Source organism: Hoplias malabaricus, chromosome 1, assembly GCF_029633855.1.
Source record: "Hoplias malabaricus isolate fHopMal1 chromosome 1, fHopMal1.hap1, whole genome shotgun sequence".
In the NCBI taxonomy this organism is placed as follows: domain Eukaryota; kingdom Metazoa; phylum Chordata; class Actinopteri; order Characiformes; family Erythrinidae; genus Hoplias; species Hoplias malabaricus.
Genome location: NC_089800.1, coordinates 42,100,489 through 42,120,689, shown reverse-complemented (window position 1 = coordinate 42,120,689; position 20,201 = coordinate 42,100,489). Strand labels below are relative to the sequence as shown.

The 20,201-nt window shown below is 36.4% G+C and overlaps 1 protein-coding gene across 2 annotated transcripts; it reads left to right on the top strand.

Moving 5' to 3' along the window:
* Positions 1–15,176, top strand: scn3b (sodium channel, voltage-gated, type III, beta). 2 transcript variants are annotated; one of them, XM_066662756.1, is made up of 7 exons: positions 1–316; positions 660–759; positions 2,062–2,249; positions 3,095–3,320; positions 6,025–6,163; positions 13,177–13,261; positions 15,145–15,176. In XM_066662756.1, the coding sequence occupies exons 2-6, from the start codon at positions 705–707 to the stop codon at positions 13,238–13,240; spliced, it is 672 nt and encodes a 223-aa protein (XP_066518853.1). In that variant the 5' UTR covers positions 1–316; positions 660–704; the 3' UTR covers positions 13,241–13,261; positions 15,145–15,176. The 2 variants fall into 2 exon arrangements, with proteins under 2 accessions (XP_066518853.1, XP_066518862.1); XM_066662765.1 differs by lacking the exon at positions 13,177–13,261.
* The last annotated feature ends 5,025 nt before the right edge of the window (positions 15,177–20,201 follow it).

Sequence of the window (20,201 nt, the reverse complement as noted above, 5' to 3'; positions counted from 1 at the left end):
GATGGAGGGCGGCGGCGAACAGAAGGACAGCTTTTACTCTTTAAACTGGAGGAAAGGAACCTGCTGACTGCTGTTTCCCCAGCGTTCGTGATTTTACTCGAGTCTCTTCGGTTCGGAGTCTTCTTTCTGAGGATTTTTATTTGCGTTGACGAAATCTCTGGAATCCACAGGTCTCAGTGCTTTGGTTTATTTGAGAGAAGGAGCGGCGCCGACATGAAGGAAATGATCGAAAGAACAGAGCTCACTCCCTGAGTTTAAACCTCGCGGGTTTGTTGGAAACTCTGGATGTAGACTGGTTTAGTCTCTGTGTATCGAGGTAAGAGTTCAGAAATGTTATCCCTCGACGTTTCAAACTTTTCTCTCGAGAAGGATTTGAATTTTACTTGCGCCTCGTTTAGTTAACGTCACACTAACGGTCTCCAACTCACCGTTTCAACAGCGATACCTTGTAAGTTACAACGCTACAAAACCGGATATTGTTTTACTTTTGGATTTAAGAGTGGAATTCTTTAAGAAGAGGACGGTTGCTGTCCATGGTCCTGTAGAAATCGTCGTATGTTTTAGTTTGTGGGCTTTACCTTGACGTGAAATGGTGATTTAGTGGCTGCTTGATATAATATTTAAATTATATTTCATCCTTTTCCTCTCTATTGAAACAGGGAGCGAGACTCAGGGCAGGACGCCGCCCTCTCGTTATTACCAGCATGATAACTCAAATGAAGACCCAGCTGTGGTTTCTCTCAATTCTCATATTTACTGGTAAGGCCTGATACTGAGCAACCTTCACCAAAGTCCTTCACAGTATGTGACTTAAAAGTGTATTCAATAACTTTACAACAAAAGCATGGCCTCTGATTTAAATGCTTTAAATGGCAAAAGAAACATTTCATGATTTTCAAAATCCATGATGAAGACTTGTACAATGGAAGAGCAAAATGTTTCAGTGACGTTGGGTTGTTGTGCTAACATATCTGCTTGATATATTTAATGCACTTAAAACTGCACTTATAGAAATGAATGCAATATTTCCCTAATGGCAAATATAGTCCAAGTTTAGTGTTATGTATGTCGCAGACAAGAAATATATAATATAATTATAATTGGCCTCTAGTTCCCATAGTGCATCTCGAATCGTTCATCCCTGAGGTTTCTGAAACATTTAAATCACTATATTTTTAAAGTATGCACAAACACCTCTGTTTGTATGAGTAAAGAAGTTATTTCTCTGCCGGCGTCATATTTTGGGCTCCAGAAAATCCAGTGTCATAATTTTTAAAATGAAATCGAACTATTCTGTCTATTATACTACAGCTCGAGATCTTGTGTGCTTTTATGCTGAGTGTTTCCATTTGCCCAGCTAACCCTTTAAAACAAGATGTGATCAGTGTTGACAGTATCAGATCAGGGCTGTAGGTTATGTAAGATGGCCTCCATTTCAAACAATGGCACAAGAGGCTGTGTTCACATTCATGGTTGTGGCTGGCACTCCAGAGTGTGCTTTGATTTCCACATCACTGCATTGAACTCAGACCCTCCTCAGTGGGGCACGCTCTGCTGTCTTTATTGCTTTTGGGCCTACAGTGGCCAGTACGGTTCATCAGCCTGCACAGGTCAGGTACTATGAGGATAGCCAGATGAGTGCAAATATCTTTTGGTTTTTTTGGGATTCAAACTCATAATAAATCAATGATACTGCACTTCTCCCTTGACAGAGGTATGCTCCAAATTAATTGACCTCCTTAACAGATGAGCAGATTGAGGCTAAATGTTCGGCAGAAAGGAAAAAAAATACAGTATGCGCTAAATCCACCACGTGCTGGATACGAAGCAATCAGTATCTGTCAGTCAGTACAGAAATTTTTTAAATTAAAATGAAAAACGATTTTAACTAATTTTAGGGATTTGAAGAGTTTTTGGTGTTAAACTTCTTGGCTGAATTGAAATTTACTGCAAATTCCATAAACTACATAAGAGTGTTTGTGTTAACTCACTAGTGAGTGTGTCTGTGTTTTGTCTCTGAACTGTGGGTAACACTTTGTCGTTTGTGCCTTCTGTCTCCAGTGCAAGAATGTAGGCCTGTGTGTGTGGACCCTAATGCACATGCACATGCACTTGGATTGAATGTAAGTGTTGAATCTGAAGCAGTGGTGGGGAGCCCCATGAAGCTTTTATGCATCTCATGTTTGAAGAGAGAGGAGATCGAGGCTGAGACCAAAGTGAACTGGTATTACAATCCAGGCGGCAAACTTGTAAGCTCGTCATGCACCTTCATTTTTAAGCTTTATACCTAACACAACTTAAATCATTGCACTGATGTTCTGCTGTTTTTTCTAGATTTTGATTATTATGCTCCATTTTGTCATAACTCCCAATTAATTACTGATTTTAACCTCAAAACAGCAGCCTTGAAAAACACAAATGTCACCTCAGCACTTCTGGAGCACTTTTAGAAAATGTACCTCACTGGGGTTTGAGGTATACACATTCTTCTACATAAGCCAGATTGCTAAATCTTTATTATTGAAATAGCTGCTGTTAGCTGTTGTTGGGAAATGTTTGCTGACTTGGGATCTACTGACTTCTTTTTGGATTTGGGGATCACCTTTGTGCTGCCAAATTATCTTTTGATGTTTGATGTTTTTTGACCACAGCAGTTATATACACATGTCCACAAAAATTGTAACCTTTTTCAAAGACCATATATAGGGAGTATCTTAACAGGTAACCTGCTTTCACATTGTTACATATGTTAGTCATATTGCCTACTATACTGGCCTGATATGCTGAAAAAAGGTTGCCACCAACAGTACACCTGTTTAAGAATGAGCTAACCAAGACATAAATGATATAAAAAACTGAAAATTTAGATTTAACTTACTCGGGACACGGACTGGAATCAGTTAATCTTATTATAGCAATGTTTGTATTTTTTAAATAGTGGAAAATCTTGAATATGTATGCATGAAACAAGCATTAAATATTGTGAGTAATGGCTATGGAAATTAAACTACTGTGAAAAGAATGCTGCAGGATTGTTATCTCAAATTACTGGAGTCTCTTTCGGCATTTTTATCATTTTTCCTCCCTTCCATAGATCTATCAGTTTGACAACTGGCCGCGGGACCTGGACGGGCCATGGAAAGGTCGCCTAGTGTGGAATGGCAGCAAAGACATGCAGGATGTCTCCATCAGCATCACAAATGTCACAATGAATGACAGTGGTTCATACACGTGTGAGGTGCACCGCAAGTTTTTCTTCAACTTGTATACCCCTACTTTTAGTACCAGGATACAAATCAACCTGGTGGTGAGAAAGGAAGGTAAGTGTACTCTCCATCGAAGCATTGTTTATAAGTATACTTCCCAAGCTAGCCATATTTTTACCCGATTTTCCGCTATGTGTTTGACTGTCTGATGTATATGGTTGTGGTTTGGCCTCATCTGTAATGAATATACTTAGATACATAATATATACACTTAGATGAGCCTTGGTATCAGACTATGAGCTTAGGACATCATTTTGCCATATGGTGTTATTGTGTTCTTTCTGTTGTTCAAGTAATAGTATGCCTTGTTCTGTTTTTATTATTATTTACTGCCTACTGTTTATCGGAAGGCAGTTGTTTTCAGGGGATGAATTTTATCTAACCAAGCTGTTACTACTGTTTCTGTTTTAAGGGGTAATGTACATATTCTGGCTTGTATACTATTCTGTGAATGCTTGCCTTGAGATTGCTTGAGATTGCACAGTTTCTTCCACACTTCAGTCGAATATACTTTATAGGATGTATATTTGTTTTGATGTACCCATGTAACCACAATGCATTATCTCTATCTGTGTCTACCACTGAATTTGACACACAGATAGAAATAGAGTGCTGTATTTAAGTGGTGGATTTAGAATTTGCCTGAGATTTTAAACGAGTTAACCACAAACCTACAGTACAACTCAGCTTTCACATTTCATGCCATTTCCGCGTAAGGTTGTAAAGTGCAGTGCACAAGAATACTTGCCACAATTAATATACAAACAGCCCTACAGTACACAGGATTGTGTGTTGAAATATTCAATATATTTTCACGTATCAGTTTAAATCACCAGCAAATTCCTTTTAGCACTTTTTGAATTAAAAATGATCTAAGACCTTTTTTCACATGTACTGCACTGCTTGTGATGCGCCATTAAAACAACAGTTCTCAACTTTTTCCTCTTTGGGCTAAATTGTTTTTATTTGAAAGATGATAAGTAAATAAATTAATTAATATCACATAACATGTATGATCACTTTTCAGCTGGAGATGATGAGGTTGAGAAGCTCTGTGTTGTTATTTTCCACACTCTGCTCATCTAGGCTTTTTGTTTGTATTGAGATGAATTTGTCAAATCTCATTTTCGTGTGTTTTTATTCATCTGGATATTGTTTTTACTTTTTTTTCTAAAGTATAAAGAGCATGACTGGTCCTGTGTATATATATATGTGTGCATGTGACTCACACACATTGTGTTTAAATGTAGATAGATAATATAGAAAACATGCAGATAGTATAGAAAAAGTATACTAGCATATTACCCCCGTTGCCCTTTAAGTCTTTTTTTTGTCTTTGTCTTTAAAAGCATCACTGACAATGATTTATTTCTTGTGTCTCATGTTAATTTTGGGGCGGGGCGTGTATTTTTAGTTACTTTGTATAAAGGAGTAGATAAACACCTGTTTTTAAAATGATAAGTTAGGGCTGTGCCGAATACCATTTTTTGGAGCGAATATTTTTCGGCGAATATTCGAATACTCGGGGAGTGGGGTGGTGTATACTGTTGTCAATGACAAAATCTGCTTCCGACCCATGCTTTAATACCCGAATCTTTAGGCTGCACCGTGGCTCAAAGCGCAGCTTCGCTCGTTAACCTGCGGACTAGCTCGATAACTAAGGGCACAGAATATACACAATTTAACCCGTTTGAGCGGCGGTGCTCTAATTACAGGCACAAAGCTGACCAAATGAACTGTGGTGTTGCCTCGCTTCATTGTAAGTGTGTTGTTTTAGCATGTTAGGCTGTTTTATATGACTGAGAGTTAGACTTCTTTTACACAAATGGCTCCGCTCGCTGAGTCGTTCGTACATACACGGTGCCACTAAGAGCACAGAGTGTACACAGATAAACCAGAGCTTCTTTGAGGTGTAAAGCTGACAAAAAATGAACTGTAGCTTTGCCATGATTCGTTATAAGTCGGTTGCTGTAGCGTGTTCGGCTGTTTTAGGCTTCATTCAAAACTTTTATGTTGACAAGGCTGAACACGTGGGTTGCCTTTATTGCCATATTTATCAAAAACAAACAAAAAAAAAAACACGAATATCCGAATCTCAAAATTATAAACCGAATACCTACCCAATGAACGAATATTCGAATATTCAGGGCCAGCCCTATGATAAGATTTCCATGTATTTAGAGTCATTAAAACATTCTCCTCCACTGTTTGTTTTGGTCTGAAAATGTCAGGGACTAAGGTAATGCCAGTAAAATTCATACTTTGCAATTCAGAGTTGCAGGTTCACCTGGGTATTGTTTTCTTAAAGATAAAACATAAAGCCACAAAACTCTGCCATTAAATTCAGTTGATTACACAAATAAACCAGTTACCTTTGGATATATAAGAATAGTACTTAAAAAGTTTTTTTTAGTGTTATCCCATTTGGATAAAATGAACAAACCAGTTCTTCAAACTATTTAAGTTAATGGAAACTTGCCTTTGACTATTTATTTATGCATGTGCAGTAGTTATGTAAGGCATTAAGTTTCTTAGCTGTATATAGAATTCATTATTGATTTTGCATCATATTGTAGTATTGTAGCATAATATGAAGACTATTTAAATTTGAAAATATTAACCCATTTGCCGAAAGAATTCTTTATAGACGGATTAAAATATCTGCATATTGCTTATGCACAACACAGTTTATCATCATTTTGATCACTACATATTTACCCATGTCTAATCTTTTCTTGATGCATGTTGTGTGTGTCAGCCAGTAAAGACCCCACGGCGCTCTACTCAGAGATCATGATGTACGTTTTGCTGGTGTTCCTCACCTTCTGGCTGCTAGTCGAAATGATCTACTGCTACAGAAAAATATCTAAATCTGACGAGCAAGCACAGGACAGTGCGTGAGTATCTGGATTTCACATGATAGAAAAGATTTTTTTCTTCATTTAGGAATGTGTTACAAAACTGCAATTTTAATCAGGGTGAAATGCAAAAATGGCATTTTGTAGGGAATAAAGACATCAGTAGTTAAGTGTGCCATTATTTTGCACAGACCCCTTAAACCGTATTGCTCCCACCAATTAAATTCAATTGATAGTCACTGTATATCATCCTCATCCAATTAAAAACATGTATTTCCATTTTTGTCTATATTTAGTTTTGCTATATCATCATTTGAACTCAAAAGCTTCACAATGTGTGACAATTTCATGATGAACGGGTCAATAGAAATGCTCCAAAATTACTTAAAATCTTTAATAAAATATTTTTACATTCACTTTCATTGAAAATTAAGTTTTTTTCCTACTCTGTAGCGTAAAGTTGGGAGATACATATTTCTAACTGAACAGAGACGATATATGATTTGCTGAGGTGTTAGGAATTATTTCTGCTCTTGTGTGATCAATGTGTCATGGCTTACAGTGCCTTCAAAGATCGGAGTTAAGTCTGGTGGATGATATTGACAGATTTAATTATTTCATGATACATAGTAGAGGCAACCTTGAATTAAATAAATCAATAAGTAACTATTTTTAAAAGGTCAAATTATTAATACACATTTAAAAAACAAATGTATTCAATAATTAAATAAATGTTTAAGCTTCTAAAATTAAATTGTAAAATGAAATCATTTAACCCAACATTTAATTAATTAATTCCAGTGTTAAAAATTTATTTAAGTATTTATTAAATTATGATATCACGGAAAATCCCTCCATATTCATACAAAATCCCTCCCTATGTACAAGATATCACACACACACATACACAAAGGTAAATACATTCATTACAAATAGTGACATCTCAAGTCTTTTTATGTTTGTTCTTTTATATTTATTTTTGTATGTACAGTGTAGCTTGTATGTAATAAATATCAGATATCCAGCATCTCAAATACAATAATATTTCCTAAGACCAGACAGAAAAAGATTTACAATATGGAAATGTACATCTTCTGAAAAAAATAATCGTTTATACACTCAGTACATGGTTGGGGCTCCTTTACCATGAATTACTGGATCAGTGCATCATAATATGGAGGTGATCAGCTTGTGGCACTGCTGAGATTTTATTAAAACTCAGGTTTCAAGAATCATTTGTGTATAAAATTAGTGATTGTTGACCAGGTCAAACTGAAATTGTTTTAAATGGAGGTTGAGATGAGTTCAATTGAGAGAAATAATATGATATTATATATCTTAATATATATTTTTCTATTTTGTTTTGTTAATCTTGTTGTTGATATATCTCTCAGCAGACAGAGAGATTGGGATAATTGCTGTTTTATTAGGAGGATTAATAGAGAGATAATTGTTGCCAGAGGTGTTGGATGGGCATGCCATCGGGCATACATTTAACTGGTGGGCTTTGTCTAGAGTGAGTGCTCTAGTCCAGTGAAGTGGACCCTGTGGATATCTTAGTATTGTATAAGGTGTAGACTCATGCTTTTAATCACGTGCACCCAGAACTCACCCAGGGAGTGATTAAGAAATGGTTTCTGCATGGTATGGATATTGTTGTGTGTGATTTGATTATTAGTCTAAAAATCTTGAATAGCAGTTTATTTTGAGGGGTGATGTTAATAAAGTCAGATTGGAAAAGTAAACTCATCTTTGTTTTTTTGCATGATTCTTTAGCATATAAGTGACTTAAGCTGTAGATATACAAAGTATTTGTTACTCCCAGTGCTACGTTTCTCAGTGAGATGTGAGAATGATAAAGTTATGATTAAAGTTGTGCTTTTTGAGCAATCCGACTTATGGATTTTGGAGTACAAGCTTCCAAAATGGGAATTTTTCTGGCTGCATGCCTTAAGCAGAGAATGCAGACTAATATTTTCAACAATTACCCAAAAATTCTATGTACATTGGGAGGAATATTTCTTACAATGGCTGGCGTATTAAAAAAAAAAAAAAAAAAAATATATATATATATATATATAACTGGGTTTCAGGGAACCCCTAGTGGTTGCCAGAGGACACCTCCGCTCAGTCAGATATTTAAGAAAATTCTACCACTATAGAGAAAACTAGTTCCACAGATTAAGTATCAACAGAGAACGCAGACTCCTTTTTCAATCATTTTCCAAAAGTTGAGCTTATCAGTCTGACCTAACTCTTTCTAGAGGGGATTGGTGTGCTGCTCCCCACTTAGAGGTACATTTCATTCTCCTTGAAGTCTCCCATTATATTTTTTGCAGGCCACCTTTAAAAAAATCCCACCTTACAAAATCTGCCATTTTATTTAGGTTTCGACATTAAGTGACCACTTAATAGAAAGGGACATGTTAAAAAATACTTCATTAAAAAGTTTCCAATTATATTTTACAGGCCACCTTTTTAAAAAAATGCACCTTAATAAATACCACCTTAAAAAGTCTCCTATTATATTTTGCATGCCACCTTTAATTAATTCCACATTAAAAAAAATCAGCTATTTCATTTAAATTTTAATTTAAATATTTTATTTAAAATCTGCCTATTTATCTTGGCTTCCATATTAAGTAAATGACCACACCAAATAAACTGACACTCTCATTATATTTAGAGTACCTCGTTTAATAAATATCACATTCCAAATTAAAAATCCAGCTACATTTACCGGGGCTTCCTTAAGTCTGTGCCTTATGCTGTTATTCTTATGCACTAGGCTCCATGTGTATGAGTCTGTTAGTGCTTTTCCACCAAAAGAACTCTAGTTCTTGGTTCTTTCCAGTGAACTGGCCCATGTTTCTACAAGTTTAGAGGGGAACCAAGGATATGTCATCAGCGGGGGGCATCGCTGTGGCTGAATACAGTGCCAGAGTCACAGATAAACAGTCAGAGTCATGACCGGGCCATTGTTTTTTGTTTTTTTTTGCCACGGAGTCAGATCAGAGTGAGATATAACACGTGTAAATGTTGCAAAGTTCCGTGCTGTATTATTGATTTTGTGAACAGCGAAGAAACGTAACTAACGCAGAGCCAAACACAGCCCCAGAAACATACAAAATGTAGCGCATTCCTGTTTTATTTTCTATTATTTATTTATATGAAACATTGAAAATGACACAGTGTAACTTTATAATGCTGTATTTGAAGCTCTGGCTCTTTCTTGAGTTACTGAACCTTGACAAGCCCACGGACCATGTCTCAGTTTGCGCTGAAAAACCTACTTTTCTGTGGTTCCATTTGGGAACTTTTCTGGTTCGTGAACAAGTTTATGTCGGTGGAAATGCACCAAATGGTTTAAAATTTAGCCTAAATAAAATGGCTAATATTTAAGGTGGAATTTTTTAAAATGGCCGGCAAAATATAATGGGAGACTGTTTAAGGTGGTATTTATATTTAATGTGACCGTTTCTATGAAGTGGTCACCTACTAAAGGTGGAAGCCTAAATAAAATGGCAGATTTTTTTATGTGGCTGGCAAAATACAATGGCAGATTTTTAAGGTGGTATTCATTTTGAAGTGGTCACTTAATGACATGGCAGATTTTTTAAGAAGGTTTTTTTTAAGCAGTATATAAGCAAATTTTGCAGCAATGCTAGCCAATACATGAAAAGCCAAATTCAAAGTTTGTTTATGAACTTTCCCCCTCTAGTTCGGATTGCAATTCATCTATGGGAATTATGATATATTGTAGTAGGTTGGACTAATCAGGGTTATGCCATATGGGTGTGTATTCGGTGAATGCTAGTGATCATATTTTATTTCTACCAAAGCTGTCACAGTACCTACAATCAAAGGATTTGTAAAAGATGGGTGGTGTTAGTGCTGAAGCCCATGTTGCTTTGATAGTGGCCTTCAGCACTTCTGAATTGCTGGGGTCAGGATTTCCTCACCTTCCTCTTGAAAACAGATTTTATAGATTCCCAATGGGGTTCAGGTTTGATGAGTTGGCTGATCAACCAAACACGGTACCATCATCGTCATAAACCAATAGCAAAGTTTGCCAGTAGTTTGGGCACTGTGGGCAGTCACTTGGGAAAATTTAAATTGGCATCTCTATAATGTGTGTCAGAAAAAAAGTACCTACAGTGAAACCTTGAGTTACGAGTGAATCAACTTCCGAACTTTCAGAGATACGAGCCATTGCTCAGTCGATTTTTTTGCTTTATGATGTGAGCCAAGATCTGAGTTATGAGTGAGCGATCTTACACCTCCCTTAACTCGGTAGCCCAGCGAGTGTTCACTTTACTTGGTTATCTTGCCGTGCAGGCATCTCTGTCTTATCGCTGTTTTTTTTTTGTTCCTTTAAGTGTGTAGTGAGTAAGTTAAGCAATAGAGCACGAAAAACTCCACTAACCTCCTGCCAATCTCCTGTATCTCCACTAGTATCCTCGTCTGATCTTCAAGGTTATACACTTAATAGAATCTTAAGAACTTTTTTTATACATTATTTGTTATTTATAAAGTACATTTTCTTATTTAAAAACTGGTGTTGTTTTTGGGGGGCTGGAACGGATTAATAGCATTTCATTTCATCTTAATGGGGAAATTTATTTTGATATACGAGCAAATTGAGTTAAGAGCTTTGTCACAGAACAAATTAAACTCGTAAGTCAAGGTATTACTGTACTTCTGAGAAGAGAACTTTGGACTAGGGCTAGACAATATGGCTCTAAAATAGTAAGATATAGTATTTCAGGGTATTTTGGTGATAATATTCTTGGTGATATAACAAAAGCTTAAAAATACTTATTTCAAGAACACACAATTCCAACAAAATAAATAAGGTTTTATTAACATTAATTAAATTAAATCAAATATATATAATATACAATACTGTGCAGAAGTCTTAAGCACTTGAGATAATTGCATATATTTAAACTAATGCCTTCTCAGTAAGCGTGGTGCTTGTATAAAGTTTTATATAATCACAGTAAATACAAAAAAAAAAAAAAAAAAAAAAATATATATATATATATATATATATATATATATATATATATATATATAACAAATAATAAACTTAAGATACATTTAAAAAAAATAAAAGTAGTAGGTGAGAGTGAGTTTGAAGAACAATATTTTGTTCAGATTCTCCTTGATTGCATGAATACGTTAAATCAACAGCACACATTATTTAAAATCATTATTTATTAACCAGTAAAACTAGGTACTGGATGATAACCTCAAATAATACGGACTTCCACAAGGAGAGATTTGGAAAAAGTTAAACAACACATTCACACACGGGCGTTATTTGTTGTTTGTTTGTTTGGTTTTAAGCAAATAATTAATTACAGCTAGATAAATAGCTTATTCTTTCTCATAATCTCATACTGTATATTATTATTAAATTGTTTATTTGTTAAAATGTGTTTTTTTTTCATTAAAGATGTAACAGTTTCCAACATTTAGAAGAGGAAAAAGAAAAAATTTCTTATATAACATGGTTTATTGTACATCTGATATTTTGTAACCAAACCACCTCCACACTGAAGCCATTCAGTTTTGTTTCTCCTGAGCCCAAATAAAAAGCGTCTGGTGTCTCTGATTCAGGAGTGGCTTAATAGGAATATGGTGGTTGTAGCTCCTTTCCTGAAGATGTCTGTGTGGTGGCTCTTGATGCACTGACACCAGCATTCCACTGCTTCTGAAGCTCTCTCAAGTTGAATCAACTTTTCTAGACACTCCTCTGAAGGCTGCCATAATCCCTGTGGCACATACACATTTTCCCGTTCGAGTCAACTTTCCATTAATATGCTTTGATTGATATAGTACTCTGCAAACAGCTAAGCTTTTCTGCAATGTCCTTTGGTGCCTTTCCCTCCTTGCGAGGTGTCAGTGATAGTCTTCACATGATTGTGGTTACATGTAATGAACTAGACTGAGAGATACAAGGCATTTACAGTACCAGTCAACTTCTTTGGACACGCCCACTCAGGGAGGGTTTCCTTTGTTTTGGGCCATTTTCCACATATTGTGAAGGTACAGTACCAGTCAAAACATTGTTTTTTATTATTTTCTACATTGTAAATGAATATGGACGACATTAAAACTGTGGGCACATATGGAATTATGTAGTAAACAAAACGTGCTAAACAAACCAGAATATGTTTTTACTTTAGATTCTTTAATGTAGCCACCTTTTGCTTTTTGACTGGTACTGTATTTCCTCAATTAATTAATTGTAATTCCTCAATTAATATTTAAATGAATTATTCTGCCATGAGATACTGGATTTCAGATTTTTCATGAGCTATAAGCCATACTGTGCAAAAGTAAACTCACTTTGTATGCAGTTAATATAAAACTTGAAGTATATTTTTTATTAAATAACCAACAAATGTGGACTTTTTCTTTATATTTGTATTAAGAAAATCTTTTTTTTAGATGCCCTGTTTTGAGCATGTCTAAAATACACAATCATATCATTCATGATACTGAAGCTACTGCTTCGTGATGTTGTTAAAAGTTTATCCATTTGTAAGGATGACATGAAAGTGCATCCATTTGAAGTGTTTGAGATGCATTACTGAGTCCTAATCATATAAGGATGTGCCATTTAGTCATTTAGTGCAGACAGGGAACACTACTGGACCCTCTCTAGCCTGTTCTAATCAGATCCTGCACTGATGCTTATCCATGCCCTACTTCCATTTGAATAAAACGAAGGCAATTGTGAAGCCTTTACCTTCAAGCACTTTGAGTAGTTGACATGTTTCAGCCATTGTTTTATGTTTTTGTTTGTCAGCCATGTGTTTTTTATTTCTGTTATCGATAAACATTTTATAATCCATGAATGCCAGAAACAATGATTCCCCTGAAAGCAGGACAGAAACAGACTTTAATAATGTCCATTTTACAATTATGTTGGTGTTATACATGCACTCCTTGTAGCCCTTAAGAAGGACCCCAAGTATAAATGGTGCAGTAAAACTGCACCGTCTTAGATTTTGCCTCTTTTTTTGCCCATGTGTCTACAGGACAGACTACCTAGCCATTCCTTCTGAAAATAAAGAGAACCCGGGTCCTGCAGTAACGGAATAAAAGTGGTTGTCTCGCAATACGGTATTTTGAATTTACCTCTCGCTTTACCATGCCACCCAACCCTCACAAACGCCAACTCATCGTGATCGTGTTAGGCTAAGCAAACCCCCTTCCACCCTTGTCTTTTCCACTATCGGTCTGATCTGTCCTAACAAGCTGTTCACCTGCAATTCCATTTGTATCCTCTCACTAATGTCTACTCCAACCATGTCTTCTTCCCTGTCTAACAGTGAACTTTTTCCACCATATACTAACAAATATTTTTCATAGGACAGTCTAATTAGAGGTGAAACACAGAAACACCATATGTCATGGTTCTATATAAGAAATGCTGTCTTTTGTGGGAATGGCCAAATAGAATGTACAAATTCCATTTCCAGGTAAGTTGGGACATTTTGTAAAATGCAGTAAATACTAGTATCTGTGATCTGTTCATTCTTTAACTATGTTTTTAATCTGAACAAAGCTCAAAGAATAGATTTCCAGCGTTTTTACTGAAAATCTGAATTTTATTTTGTAAATAGTAACACATTTATGCAACACTCCAGAAATTTGGGAATAAGCAGGTTAACAGGCAACTGTAGCATGTCTGGCTACATGAGCTTCACTATCAATGGCTCACTCTTTGGGTTGTGTCTCATCACTATGCCAAATTGAGTATTGTCAAACAGTTCATAAACATTTGAACTGTTCCATGCAAGATTTCAATATTTCACAATTCTACTGTACAAAATATTGTAAAAATACTGAGGTAATCCAGAGAAGGCTGTCTTTATGGCAACACTGTTGAAGTGCATGATCTTTTAGCCCTCAGACTGCATGGCATGTGAAGCTGTCAAGCTACCATGATAAATATAGCCATATGGGCTTGGAGCACTTTGGAAAACCCTAGTCACATAACAGTCAACCTCTACATTAAGCAAACTTTATTAAGTAAGGATAAAGCCATACATCTATTCTATGTGGAAATGCTGATGTGTCATCTAAATCCAAGCTAATCTCTGATGACAGAGAAAAAACAATGAAACAATGGTTTGATCCCCAGGACGGGTAGGAACATCCATGGCTGACGTGCCTTTGAGCAAGGCAGTGAAACACCAAAATGCTCCCTGGGCGCTGTGTGTGTGTTCAATGCCAAAGACGTGTTAAATGCGGAAGACACATTTCGTTGTACAATGGCATATAATTGCACATTTCATTTTTTTCGTTTCATGTTACACAGTGGTAAACATTCATTTGTCCCAACATATTGGTGTGTTGCAGGTGTCAAATTCTAAATGATTGTATTTATTAAATATGAACCCATGCTTCCAGTGAAAACAATGGATATCTGTTCTTTGTGCTTTTGTCAATTAAATACAACTTAGAGAATTAACCAAAAAAATTACAAATGATTCTTTTTATTGTATATTACAAAATGCCCCAATTTGTCTGGAAATGGGGTTAAAGCAAAAGTTGTAGCTGGCACATCAGTAGGGCTCTACTTTTTATTTGTTTGTTTGTTTGTTGGACGTGCATGGAGTGGCTTGTGTTCTTGAAACAAAATCGGTAGCATCAGAGATTAGGCATTTGGCATTATACTGACATCCTATTAACATACTAGTTTTAAAAAATGAATATACTTTCTTAATACATTAAAGTAGGCAAAATTGTATTTGCATTTTGCTCATTTGTACTTCATACAAGTAATGCAGTTCAACATTAAATGGTACTTGGAGAGATGAATTGCATTTAACTGTTCATAATTTGTACATTATGGTCAAATGAATACATCAGTAATTGTGTTACTGTAACATGTAGTAAATTCTGTGGATTCCTTTTTTTCAGTGTGGAAAACATGGCAGCCAGACCTGTAATATTAAAAGTAATTCATTAGTTTGAATATTGACACATTTCTTTTTCAGATACTGATGATTTGTCATGGTGATTGGGAAGCGGCAAAAAAAGAGCAACAAAAAGGGTGCGACAACTCATCTCTGAAGGCACACTGCTGGCGTGAGAGCTGCCATGAGAACAGAAAACCTGCCAAATCAAATCCCTGTCATTTTACGAGATGTGAGGCAAACCCTAGACTGCTTTATTATTTCTCTCTCTCTCTCTCTCTCTCTCTCTCTCACACACACACACACACACACACACACACACACACACACACACACACACACACACACGCACACACACACACACACACACACAAACGAGGTCTTGATGTTTTCTCAGCTTTCTTGCCTTAGAAATGAATCCAGAAAGGCAATTGGAACTATAACGCTCACATGCTTGTTATTGACAACCAACATATTTGCCTGATTTTGATATTTCTCATGGTCTTCAAAATACCCAGATAAGCCTTTCAATTTCTTTGATATACTCTGTTCTTACTGTTTTGATAGATTTTTATTTAAAAGGGTGGGTTGGGCAGGGGTGGGGGTGTTATCAGACTGTCTCTTATTTAAAAAAAAAAAAAAAAGAAAAAAAAAGACTAGGGTTATTCTATTTTAGTGTATATTTCTCATGCAATATCCTACACATATTTCATGGGTGAATGAAACTACAAGTAATGTGTTTACATCTTAATTGTTAATCACTGCCAGTAACTTGCCTCTTTAAAAAAGGTGCAGTGTGCAAGATTGACATCTAGCTGTGTGACAGCATATTGCAACTAACTGAATAACTCTCAACCCTCCCTTTCCAAGCTGCCACTTCAACATAAAAACGCGAAAGGCAATCACTAGAGCCAGTTTTTGGTTAGTCAATTCAGGGCTACTGTAGAAAGAAGGCAGTGCAACATAGCAGCCTCCCTCTGTAGATATGAAGGGCTCATTCTAAGCTAACGAAAGCACAATGATAGTAGTTACAGGTGATTATACACTAATGCAACAATGGCTTTGTACACTATATTACATTTTTGCTGAAATATCTTCCTAAATTTTACACACTGCACCTTTAATTTCTCAGCCGCTTGACCGTGAGCTTTTGGAGTCGAGATTGTGCACTTGTGAAAAAGAGGGAAAGAAACACTGCGCAATCTTTTTCTTCTTCCATTAAAGTCTCAATATCAACAGTGGTAATGTGTACTGTAACCATGGTGAATTCTATTCATTGTTATAATTTGTCAGTAATACTCTTTGCTAACTTTATACTCACTGCTTATTTACTGTTGATAAGTTGTGTGCGGTATCTTGTCTGTAAACTTTGAACACCTTTTTATCTCCACACATGAATAGACAGTTTCACAGGCTATGAACTACCTACATAAACTGTTCAGTCTCTCTGTACATGTATAGAAACACAATCAATATGGCTGGGTGAAAGTGGACTTGTCATTGCATACAGTTGCTATCTATTTTTACAGTCAGTGTGCAATAATGGCTTAATTATTTTCTTTTCCTCTAGAACTTTTGCTATTGCATTTGCACCGTTTTATAAGAAGCTGACAGTACAAAATGGCAAATGTGGCTTAATTTCATGCCATGTCCAATATGAGATATTTAACTCTTGTGAAAGCTTGTCATCTGGTATTAAAGGGAAGCCCTACAATCATCTGCTTCTTCGCTCCGACTGCTCTGTTAACTTGGTTGGTCTTTTCTCCTGATCCTGAGCTCAAAAACAGAAGTGTATTATCTGAGTTTGAGGATGACTGCACAGCGAGTAAAAATGAGAGCCAACATTCAACCCATTTAATGCCTTTTTTTCCTGACTGTACTCTTCAGTTTTACCGAAAGTAGTGGTCTAGATCTCCCTCTACTGCCCAAAAGGTTACACTACATGGGAACACTCCATAACACTGAGCTCTTGCATCATCGTTAATGATTACTAAGGCTACCTCCAGAAACAAAGCGCCTGTTCTCCTCTTCAGCTTGCTCTTCTGCATAGGATCATGGAGGTGCCAGGCAGATGAAAGAAGCAGGAGGATTGAAGTGAATGTACATCTGAGAAAAAGGACAGATGAACTGGAATAAATATCAGTGAAACTGATGATTTACATTTGATGATCCAGGCACAGCATTCACTCGAAACCATGCCTCTAAAGCAAGTGCTGTAAAAAGTCATTTGGGAAGCAGGTGAACACGGCATCAGTAGCATCCTTCAATTAAACACCAGATAAATATTGATATTGATTGATGAAGATGTCGGCATGGCCTATAGGTAATTGACACTGGACACAAGGGACATTAACTCTTTCAGAAATGGCTAATGTTGTCCCCACCACTTTTTAAAAGTATACTCAAAATACTGTATAGAGCAGCACTAAGATCATGTGGAAAAGTTTATTTGATCTGTCGACATCCTAATGTTGAATAGCCAATATTTATTAATATTGATTGAGCAGGTATATCATTCACATGCATGCTGTATATTTAGCAGGAAGATGAGAAAGAGTTCTGTGGCATCAGAGAAAAAGTGTCCCCTTTACAAATGTCTTAGCTTCGTTTATTCAGTAATATTTCCTGTAATAATCTGCTTTGGTCATTAAAATGCTCACTTTCTAAAGATAGAACCAGAAAACATTTTGCTACAATTATGCAAGTAAATCTCTGGAAGCAAATCTCATGGTTAACCACAACTTGGGCCTTTACAAGAAAACTATAGCCTTATACAGTTGGGAAAATGAGCAGAAAAGCTATGAAGACTCCGGTGTGTGGAAATTAGATGTCAGTGCTAACGAGACACCTTTAGTGGACTTCACAAATAGGTCAGGTCCCATGTGAATTCTTTATCTGGTTCTTCATTTGATCATAGTTTAAACTTGCAGTGAAGACGAGAGCATTAATGAGAGGGAGAAAGGAAAAGTACAGAAAGTGATATGGCATTGTTTCCCACCACCAGGGGGCGAAATATTTTTGTAAGCCTTAAAGTTCTCTTTTAGAATTTATCATAGTTGCTTGTCTTACTGCCATAAAAAATAAATATATAAAGAAAAGTGGGTATTATCTTGTCTAGCCATTCTGCTTTGCTTCTTAGATTATTTTCATTGGACACAGTACAGTATTGTTTTCATGTTTAGTGAATTTTGCCATAATTTGCATAAATATTCAATTTAAAGTAGAGATTATATATTAGCTGTCAGTTTGCTGTTAAACTTCTCTTAGACCATTTTAATACTGCTGTAATATGTGTATTTCCCTCAGCGATAAATATGGTCTGACTTTGCACATTCAGGTGCATCTCAATAAATCATTTTTCAGTAATTCAATTAAAGGGACGCACAGTGGCGCAGCAAGTAGTGTCGAAGTCACACAGCTCCAGGGACATGGAGGTTGTGGGTTCGAGGCCCGCTCCGGGTGACTGTCTGTGAGGAGGTTGGTGTGTTGTCCCCGTGTGGGTTTCCTCCGGGTGCTCAGGTTTCCTCCCACAGTCCAAAAACACAAATTGGTAAGTAGATCGGCAACTCAGAAGTGTCCGTAGGAGTGTATGTGTATGTGTGTGTGTCATCCTGTGAAGGACAGGCGCCCCCTCCAGGGTGTGTTCCCGCCTTGTGACCAGTGATTCTGGGTAGGCTCCGGACCCACCGCAATCCTGAACTGCATAAGCGGTTACAGACAATGAATGAATGTATTCAATTGAAAATCATTATATAGAGTCTATACAAACAGAGTGAACTATTTCAAGCATTTATTTCTTTTAATGTGGATGATTATGGCTTACAGCCAGTGAAAACCCAAAAGTCATTATGTCAGAAAATTTGATTTAATATTAATGCTTCAAATTAACATTAATTCTATAAAATTAATAGATAATGTCAAAAGACCAGTGCTGCTTCTCTGTGTTAGACCAGCCATTAAACCTAGTCTATTGCATATAAGAATTCTTGTGATACTTTTTTTAAACACAATTTCCAAAACACCTTTAATAGGTTAACAGTTTCTTTTTTACAGGTCCTATTCAGCATATCTGATGAGGGTAGTGTAGTTTACTCTTGCTTAACCCTAATCCTAAATTAGGTGTTGTAATGAATTTGCACCAAACAATGCATTTGAATGTCTAGAATCTAGAGGGTGTTGTGCAAATAAAGGGAGGCCAAAATCTCATGGGCTTCTACAGAATTCTGAAGGGCTAAATACAAATGTAAAGAAATGTAACTGAGCCACTGTGCAATTAAAACCAGTCATAGAAGTAAAGCACAAGACTTACACATTAATTTTTATTAACAGTAAAGTAGGGTAGAGTAGAATTAGGAAAATTAATTGAAAAAGAATTTGAGTTGAGGGGGGAAAAAAATAAACAACTTATGATGACAAGCTAATTGCATTCAGCTGTGTGTTCACTGTCCCTAGTGTGTGTGAGGAATTGCTCACTAATGTGTGTTTGTGTGTTCACTGCCACTGTCAAATGCAGAGAAGCAATTTCCCTGAGGGGGTCAAAAAAGGTGTTTCTTCTCTACTTCTCCATTCGTTAGTTACATTGCTACACTTACCATTAGATGGCAGTATTCTCTTTCAGACAACAAGGTCCACAAATGTTTTCTTCCCTGCAGACACTAGCAGCTTTAATAATAGAATGTAGCAGTAGGTATGAATCTCTACTACTTCATCTACATTAGCTCCAGTGATAACAGTGTTTTAGCCTCCTAACAGCAGAGCAGGGATGTTGAATTATCACCACATGCATATGAAATACATGGATTACCCTCAGGATCTGGTAGCTGTGTGATGATGTTCCTTGCCAGCATGTGGCAAGATATCGGGACGTATAACAGAGTTACCTCCCTTTGGCCTGCTGCAGTGGTATGCTCAGCACTGGAGATTAATGCAGAATGGACAGGCAGGCAGAGATGAAGCATATGATTAGGGGGAAAAAGACTTTAATATTCTTCTCAGTGCATGCATTCATTTTTGCGAGTCTGATTTTAACCTAGACAAACTCAGGCTGCTCACGCTTCTCAACTTACAGAACAGAGACAAGAGAAAAGGGAAATTGCTGTTTAAGTGAGGCACATCTATCTGCAGATTGCTTGCCTGCA